At 39.8% G+C, this 9413-nt stretch overlaps 1 protein-coding gene across 1 annotated transcript; it reads right to left on the reverse strand.

Moving 5' to 3' along the window:
• Positions 1-480: 480 nt before the first annotated feature.
• On the reverse strand, positions 481-7999 carry LOC144668427 (stabilizer of axonemal microtubules 2-like). Its single transcript, XM_078530474.1, has 2 exons — positions 7410-7999; positions 481-3585 (listed from the first exon to the last, which is right to left on the reverse strand). The coding sequence occupies exons 1-2, from the start codon at positions 7534-7536 to the stop codon at positions 2534-2536; spliced, it is 1179 nt and encodes a 392-aa protein (XP_078386600.1). The 5' UTR covers positions 7537-7999; the 3' UTR covers positions 481-2533.
• Positions 8000-9413: the final 1414 nt, after the last annotated feature.

The following is a 9413-nucleotide window of genomic DNA, read 5'->3' on the forward strand; positions in this document are numbered from 1 at the left end:
CAGGAGATGAGGCCGAATGTCTACAGAGAAAAAAGTCTATTCTTCGCAATCATTATATTCTATTATAGTTTTTTTTTATTAAACAGATCATTTGGATTGGGGGCAAAGGACAAGAAAGAAAAAACTCTTCTTTGTCCAGCTCCCTGAACTTTTGATGGAACATATAATTTGCTCTGCCCTTTAGATGATGCCTGGTCTAGTCAAAGCAAACTTGATTAAAATTACAAGTAATGGAGTAATGCAACAGAGAGAAACATATGAAATTAAAATAGAAAATGCTGTGATAACTTTGTTAGCCTGTACTGTGTAAAAGAAAAGATGTATTAACATTCAGGGCACAGGTCACAATCAGGGCTGGAATGCATAGAGGAAATTTATAAGAGTGACCAATATGAGTTCACAAAGGGGTGGCTGAGTGTTAGAGGTACATTAACACCATTACCTGTTGCTATTTAAAAGTTGCAGTCCAGTTGTACAGAGTTAGGAGTGTCACAGCATGTGGCATTTATTAGATTACAATTGACAAAATCACCAAGAACCATCCAGAAATCTTTACAAATTGAAATTAATTAGAAATTTCACAACATAGATTCAAAATACAACAATAAAATATTTAAGTTTAAAAGATGACAAAGTAGAGGTGGATCCTATTGATTTCAGAAGCCAAGTAGAACATTCAGGAATCAACACTGTCCATTTTTAAAAGATTTTTTTTTCAGTTATTCTACATTAGCACATCTGCAAGCTGACCTCTATTAACTGAAGCAAAGTCAGGCTGTACACATCACTGAAAGTGATAAAATCATGCACTTCGAAAAATTCAGCTTAAAATTTAAAAATGATAGGGGAAGGACATGACTGAACAAAGACCCATTTTTTTGTAAAAAGTGGCAAATCCAACTAAATGCATATCAGAAAGGAATTTTAGCCACAATACTAACAGATTGATGGGAAACTTACAAACATTCCTGAGAATATTGTGTGGATAAACATTTTGTAGCAAGACAACATACGCTTGGGTTCTTTATAAAGACAGTAATGGGGTTACAATGTCGATTGTAAATGTAGAGAAAGTGGGCTATACTAAAAGCAAATGTGTCAGTTAAAAGGGTTCTTCAGTTACAAGTAAAATCATTCTTATTAAAGGGCTTTATATCATCATCACCATCCTTCTTCTGTGTAAGATGATGGACATGCAGCAAATCAAATCCATTGGGGATGGGGTAATTTCATGTGGTTCCTATTTCTGAATTTTTAATGTAACATTTTCACATAAAAGCAAAACTTAAGTTTTGAAATATAGCAATTTTACCTTCATGTTCTTTTCTTAAATGAGATTACTGAAGTAAGATTTTTCTGACATTGAAAGTTTAATCTAATATAATAGGAACTCATTGAGGGACTGATCAACTCCACTGTTATTTGGGTTGAGAGAAATAAGGAAAGGAAACCTTGGGTAAAATTACAAGGATTTTTTGTGACACCTATAGATAATTTCTGGACAGGTTACAAAAGCCAAAAGCAAACAATCACTTTTCAAAAAAATACAAAGTCTAAATACAAAAATATTTATTTTACTTTGTGATTTATTCTTAAATTGAAGCAAAAAAATAAAGTTGAGCAGTAGGATGGCATCTGCATGTATTACTTCAGGTATCACTTTTACTCATGTGCTGGTTACCTTCCTGGTCAAATTCCCTTTGTTAATAATGTTCACCTTCCAAAGTTGCACGCAGCACATTTGTACATTTGGTCCCCCTTCTCCACATTTCCAAATTTGAAATGTTCATTCCAATTCAGCTAATCTGAATTTTAAGTAATTAAAAAATAACTACTAGAGGTACTGCACCTTTAACAACAGAACAGAATGTCCAATAACAGAAAAACTGCACATCACATAATCGAACATTTGCAGAGGCCACAAAGTAGACTTGGATAAGATTTGCCTAGGCGTAGCTCATCAACACAGGAAAACCCCCAGTCCTCAGATCACAGCATCCAAAACTTTCTTAAATGATTCCAGGAACCTTGCCTTCACTACCCACATCCCAATAACATGGAACATTGCAATGAGGTATAGAGCTTCATTTGATATTTTATTTCAAAACAAATGTTAAACATGAATCCTCTGAATAAAATATGCAGCAGTGCCAGTGGAGGCAATTGATTTGAAGCTCACTTCACTGAGGTGCCAACAGAAAATTTAGAAAATCTCAGCCAAGTTGGTGAGAGGAGGCACCGAGCATGTCAGACCCCATTCTAAAGGGGGAGGTGGGGGGAAGAGCAGAACAAGAGTTATTGACAAATCAGAGTCATGCTGTTTTGCCAGGGAGGGAGTCTGCTTGCGTTCTCAACCATAGGAACTGCAGACTTGCTGAGGCTTTATACAGGAATAAAACGTTCAAAATAAACATTCCTCTTATTTACCAGTGCCACTAAATAAAAGGAGGTATATCTGTAATTCAGGTTAAAGAAGCTCAAAAGAAGATTAAAAATTTCCAACTCCTAAGTTGGTGGTGATTTGTTTTTTTTTTCAAGCTGCAACTATTCCATCAGTCGGGAAGCCAATTTTCAAATCATTTGTAGTTTTTTGATGGCCGCGATTATTTGAAATCAAATCCATGGAACTGTTTGACAATCTGGGTTTGACGTTCTCCCTTTCATACACAGGGCAATACAGTTTATGACCCCGGGGATCAGTTTCCACATATTCATAACCAGGAGGTACAGCGAATGAGGCAGGACACACCTCAACTGCTTTTGGTGTAAAACTATATTGATAAGTGGTTCCATTATCTAGCGATATCGTGTTAGGAATGTAGGCGTTGCGGGGTTTGAAGGAGTGAACGAAGTTAACCTGGTGAGGTACATAATGAGCCCTGAATGTTGTCATATCATCAAATTGACCAGTTGCTTTCTCCAGTTCTTGACGTGGCTTGATCATAGGTTCCCGTGTGGACTCCCAAGCTTTGTAATCTGCCTTCATGGTGGACTGTCCTTCAAATGAAATGCTGTGCTCACTCATCTGGGGCAAAGGTCGAGCTGGAACAAGAGGTTGAAGTTTATGTTCAGCATAGTCTGTATGAGTAGTGGTGGTCAGATTCATTTTACCTTCAGGAGCCACAAACTCCACAGCCTTGTGAACTGCTGGTGGATCCACAGTCCAAGTTCGGTATTTGTCACGAAATTCAGTCAGGTCATAAAACTGCTTACTGGAGTTGAGTTTGGTGCATGGAGGTCGACTAGGTACCGTGTGCTCTCCTATCTGCCCCTTGAAATCTCTCCTGTGAGTAGTAAGATCATCAAAAGGTTCATCATTTGGTTTATATTGCTCATGTTCACGCCTTTTCCGGGGCTCGTGTGTATATTGTACGTAATGCTGCCGATAGTTGGTCATATCATCAAAGGGCATGTTTGATAACCTGGCTGCATCTGGAGGTTTGAAGGACTCTTTGGGAGCAGGGATTTTGAAGGAATAGTCATCCTGGAACGTGGTTGTATTTGCAAACTTGATTGTTGGTACTTTGAAAGTATATTCTGGTTTAGATGTTTCTCTTTTAGAAAGTTCCCATTGTTTGTAATGGTCTGAAAGAGAAAGAAATGGTTTTTAATTAAAAATAGATAGAGGACACTCCAACCTGATATTAGTTTTGAACGTCACAGCTAGGAGGTGTTTTGGAAGTCAAGTCCTGATTCAAAGCAATGGAGAAGGAAACATACTACTTACCAGCTCCCAATTATTCCTTTTGTCCAATTATGGAATGGCAGCACTGGGAAGACCACAGTTATTGCCCCTGCCTGGTTGCCAAGAAGGATGTGTTGTGTTTTTGTCCTGATGCTGATACCATGATGGCATTAGATCAGAAATGTGAGGATGTTGACCCAACCTTGATATTACATCTAAGTACATGCAGATAAAGGTGTCTCCAGGGCCTAGCTGTTCTTGTCTTGTTGGTAGGGATTGTTGGGCTAAGAGCTTTTGTTAAAGTGAATGTGATGAGGCACTGCCCTGTATTCTGTCAATGATAGGTGCTGCAGCCACAAGGCATAGAGGGTAGAGGGAGTAGATGTTGAGTCTAGTGGCAGAAATGATAATACATTGGTATTATTAAGAGTGTCTGAGGCTACCTTATTGTGGAGCTGGACTTTAGGAGGAGGTAGAATGCACCTTCCACTAGGAGAAATTGATAACAAGTTTACAAATAATATTTTTGTCATTACCTGTGACTCTTATAATTAGAGAAACTTGAGGATTGTAATATGAAAGGCATAAAATTATATTTCTCAAATATTGTTTTAATTAAATTTTTCTAACAATGTAATTCATTTGGGGCCTGCCTCTTTCCAAGAATTCGAGTGCTCGAGTTTATGGAACCTCCCAGAGGCGCCACTGTTCCCGCTGATAAGAATTCAACAACGAAACAGGTGGTAATTTCCAGTATACACCTGTGTCCACAATGTCTAGATTTCCTCTTTTATGATCAGCAAAATGCTGAGCTGACAAACAGTTTGCCAGGGCTTGACATTTAGAAGCCTCTTAGACCCCTTTTTATTACTAGAAAAGTGCTGAGGATGAAATCTCCCATGTAAAACAATTTGTTAAGAGTGCTGAAAACAACAAGAATTAGTTGTTAATTCACAAAAACATCAAAATAAGGTAAAGTATGAACACCTCAATGTTTTATTGCAATTTTCCTGACTAAAACAGGTTACTATAGTTTAAGGACTGCTTAATTTGTCACAAGTTTTTGTCAAATAAATTTTCCACTTTGCAATTTCTCAAAGGACCAGATTTTAATCTCCCAATGGAGGTGAAAATTGACTCATGAAACACTGAACTTAGTTTCTTTTGCTGGAAAAACAATTTCCCTCTGCCTTCCTAAAGCCCCCATCATTTTCGTGGACCTTTTCACAGGTCGGGAATGTCTTGGGTGAACAATACACACAAATCTCTTCCAAGGTCGGGTCCCTATTGTGCTAACCACATAAAACATGTACTTCCTCCCACACACATTGTTCTGATGTGGGTCTTGGAAGCTGTAAAATAAAACACACCTTCTTGGAGAGTTCATGACCACTAGGGGAAGCCTGCTGAAGAATCAAGAACATTCTTAAAGATAAGTATAGAATGTGTTGACACTTTCAAATATCACTACCAGATGCTTTATTGTAATGTAGATGTGTTTTAATGCAATTATTTATCATAGAGATCTGTCCAGCAAAGGTAAATTGGCCCTTGCATTGACCACCATTGTGTAAGCATTGTCATATATTACAGTACTTTTTCCAATGGAGAAAGTGTCCATGTGCATTAAAAATGGGAAGAAAAAGCCCTGTCAGCCTCTTCTGTCATGTTTTTTGCTATGATTGATATCAACTGACTTGTCTGGCTATTTTTTAAAAATGCTTTCGAAAGTTGAAAATAAATCTCTGCGCATGCTCCTCCACATTGATTGACAGGCACTCTGCTTTGAAATGGAAATAGCATACCATTGTTCTCTCAGTTTCAAACAATAGAAGCTTTTGTTATGCCAACTGTAGCCATTATGAATGCATGGCTGGGTTTCAAAAGCCACCATGGATGAGGTTTCCAAAAAAGTGCAAAGGCCGCTTGGCCTTTTTGCCTGCCCACCAATCTTAAGGTTGGACGGGCAGCATTCTTAACAGCTTTAATGACTTTCTTAATGGCCTTAATAAGCTTTTGACAGTTCGGCAGGGGCACAGCTGATGTGGCTGCGCACCTGTCAAACTGACAATCTAAGTGACGCGCGGTAACGTCGGGGCTCCTGCCCAATGTCACCATGCGTCATTTTACGCATCGGCGAGCAGGCCCCGCCCCCGCTTGCTGACTGGAAAATTCTTCCCGATGTTTCAGAGTTCACCTTTCAAAAGGTTACTGACCTAAAAGATTTTGCAGCATTTTCCTAGCCACGGGGTGATGGGATTGTAGCTGAGAGAGGGCCTGAGGGCACTAGGAAAATAGGGTGGAGCTGCGGCTGGATGACTCCTGACACAGCCCGTTGCCGAGGAGGTTTCTGAGGGGTGGCGTGAGAAACAGATCAGCACCATGGAGGCAGGAAGGCAATTTAAATATTTTAGTTCCCATTTAAGGGCAATTTAGAGGGCTCACTGGTATTTCTTGGCAGCAGGATGGCCCCTGCCATGTGGGGAGGCTGCTAGCTCAATGAAAGCAGCCTCCCAGCAGCAAATGTGGGCGTCTTGGCAATACGATACCAACTCCCGCTGGAAAATCCAGCCCAGGGTGTCTATCTCACTCTTACTCACTGTGACTGATGCCACATGAGCTTGCAGAGGGCAAAGAGAGAGAAAAACAAAACACATGCATGTGCACAAATAAAAACATGCACACATTACAGCAAGAAAAATAAATGCCTCTACCTTTGATGCAAACAGTTTAGGAAGGAGAAATGGCTTGTTGGCCTTTGCTACAAGAGGATTGGAGCACAAAAATAAGGAAAGTCCTGCTACAATTGTATGGGGCTTTGGTGAGACCACACCTAGAATTGTGTGTACAGATTTGGTCTCTGTACCTAAGGGAACAAAGGTTCACTGAATCCATTCCTGGGATGAGAGAATTGTCCAATGAGGAGAGTTTGAATAGAATGGGTCCCCATCACAATCTCCATTTCACAGCTACCAATTCCATCCCTCTCCTTGGCAATGGTCTGAGGCTAAACCAGGCTGTTCACCACCCTTGTGTTCTATTTGATCCTGAGATGATATTCCAATAACATATCAGCATTATTGCTAAGGCCACCTAGTTCTACCTCCATAAAATTGCCCTATATCATTCCTGCCTCAGCTCATCTGCAGCTGAAACCCTCATTCATACTTCTGTTACCTCCAGACTTGACTATCCCAGCACAATAAAAAAAACTTGAGGCCATTCAAAACGCTCCTGCCTGTATCCTTACTTGCACCAAGTTCCATTCACCTTTCACCTCTGTGCTCATTGACCTAAATTGGTTCCGCGTTAAACAACGCAGAAATTTTAAAATTTTCATCCTTTATTTTAAATCCCTCCTTATCTCTGTAATCTTCTCCAACCCCACAACCTTTCAAGGTACCTGCATTCCTCTAATTCTGGCTTTTTGAGTGTCCCAGATTTTAATCGCTCCACCATTGATGGCTGTGCCTTCAGGCTACTGAAACCCTAAACTCTGGAATTCCCTCCTAACCCTTCCACCTCTCTTTCTTCCTTTAAAGAAGTTCCTTAACACCTACCTCTTTGACCAAGCTTTTGTGTGGCTCAATGTTAAATTTTGTTTGATAATGAGCCCATGAGCCACTTTGAGACATTTTATTACTTTAAAGGTGCTATATAAATACAAGTTGCTGTTGTTGTTGTTAAATCTTTAATTGCTGGAAGTAATAAAAAGTAGACATACCTTTGTATGTAGGGATTGTTTCCATCTTTGCTGTTGAGATATTTCTCTGTTCTAATGGTCGAGCTGGAGCCACTGGTTGGACAGGGTGTAGGTTAAAATCTCGTTTGTAAGTGGTATCCAAATTCATAGCTCCTTGCGGTTGTCTGAATTCTTCGCTAACCTTTCCTGGCCTAGGCTGAATATCATGTGGAATATAATCTGCCCTGTGGATGGCAGAGAGTATGCACAAAAAATTACTGAAATATGACACTGATTCAGAATAAACAGAAAGCCAGGTTTCCTCTGGTGTATTGGCACAGAGACTACTGAGCTGAAATAACAGAATTTTGTTTTGCTTTAGATAAGTGCCAAAAAAGTAATTGCACAAGGCTTGTTATTTCCCTCCCAAAAGCTTGCAGAGAAAGCTACTGCAAAGGCTCATCGCAAGGAAGGAGTCCAATCTCCATGGGAGACGGGTTATATACTGTGTGAGCAGGTATCAGATTTACTCAATGCGCTGGTGTGATTAGTCACAGTACAGACAAGTCCAAATAGAAGTTCATTATATCATTTCAGAAAAGATGAAAATACAAAGGATGGAAAACATTTCAACTCACAAAAAATAACGGGAATAAAATGGGAGACCAAAATCTAAAATAGTAACCGACTTCTTGTACATTATTCACTCCAACACCAAGCTATTCACTCTAACCTTCCAGTCCAACAAAAATGTTCCACTTGGACCACCCCCCACCCCCAACAAGCCCCCACCCCTTCACCCCAATTCCAAGCTCCTCCACTCTGTCCCCCAACACCTTCTCCTCCTCCACCCCAACCCCCTCCATCTTGACAAGTGATCAATTGGATATTTTTTCCAAACAGGATACCAAAATGACAACAATTGTTGAAGGTACTAAAAGCATCGATATAAAGGTTATTCCATTGCAAGTATCAGAATAAGAAATGCATGAACTCAGGGATCTAGCACTGAGCCTATGTTTTGATGTCTGGATGGACATTCTCCAAATCTCAGCCAAAGCTGCAGTCACATTGTGTGACCTTGAAGTGCAGAACAACTAGCCTGATGAGCAAGTCAGAAAATACCAAACTAAGTCTAAAAAAAAAATTCCAGAATATTACCTGTTTCTCTCCCTGCTTTTATCTCGATTAATAAACTGTGCTGATAGTGGCAGGTGGCTCCAACTTACATCTTATTGTGCACTGACCTCAAATCCTTTATGACTATGATTTGTGAATTATCAGGTGAACACACATGTGAGCTATGAACTGTATGCCTCAAGTCTACACACATAACCTTTACTTCAAACATTCTGGTGAGGGTTGGCCACATTATGATCAGGCTTTATAGCAGCACACACACACACACACTGGAGACTCAGTGTCATATAATAAACCAATTTACTTGTTGACTAATAAGAAAATATATTCTTGTTTTTCTCACACATTATGCCATTCAACTTACTGTACCAATACTAGCTCTTTGCTAACTAGCAACTAGTCCCACTCCCCCGTAAATATTTAATCCTATAAATATTTTCTCTTTATTTAACCAGTTTCCTTTTGAAAGTTGCTATTGAATCTGCTTCCACCGCTCTTTCAGGCAACGGGTTCCAGATCACAACTCGCTGTGCAAAGAATTGTTTCCTCATGTCATTTCTGGTGCTCTTGCCAATCACCATAAATATATGTCTGCTGGCCTTTCTGCCATGGGAAACAGTTTCTCTGTATTGCTTCTATCAAAACTCATCATAATTTTGAACCCCTCTCTGCTCTAAGGAGAACAACCCCAACCTCCCTGTCTCACCCCATAACTGAAATCTCTCATCCTTGGTGTCATTCTAGCAAAATCTCTTCTACATCCTCCATCAGGTCTTGACAACTTTCCAAATGTTTGCTGCCCAGAACTGAACAATACTCCAACTGAGGCCTAACCAGTGTTTATAAAGCTTTAGTATAATTTCCTTAAGGCAAGGATCCCATACACTTTTAAACAACTCTCCCAAC

The sequence above is a fragment of the Cetorhinus maximus genome, chromosome 2, assembly GCF_964194155.1.
Source record: "Cetorhinus maximus chromosome 2, sCetMax3.hap1.1, whole genome shotgun sequence".
NCBI lineage: Eukaryota > Metazoa > Chordata > Chondrichthyes > Lamniformes > Cetorhinidae > Cetorhinus > Cetorhinus maximus.

What these genes read in the sequence shown, in the direction of transcription:
- LOC144668427 (XM_078530474.1), bottom strand. Translation starts at nt 7,536, where the DNA reads ATGAATTTGGATACCACTTACAAACGAGATTTTAACCTACACCCTGTC. An exon ending in AACAATCCCTACATACAAAG is followed by an intron (nt 3,586 to 7,409) that starts GTATGTCTACTT and finishes TTTCTCTTTCAG; the next exon opens with ACCATTACAAACAATGGGAA.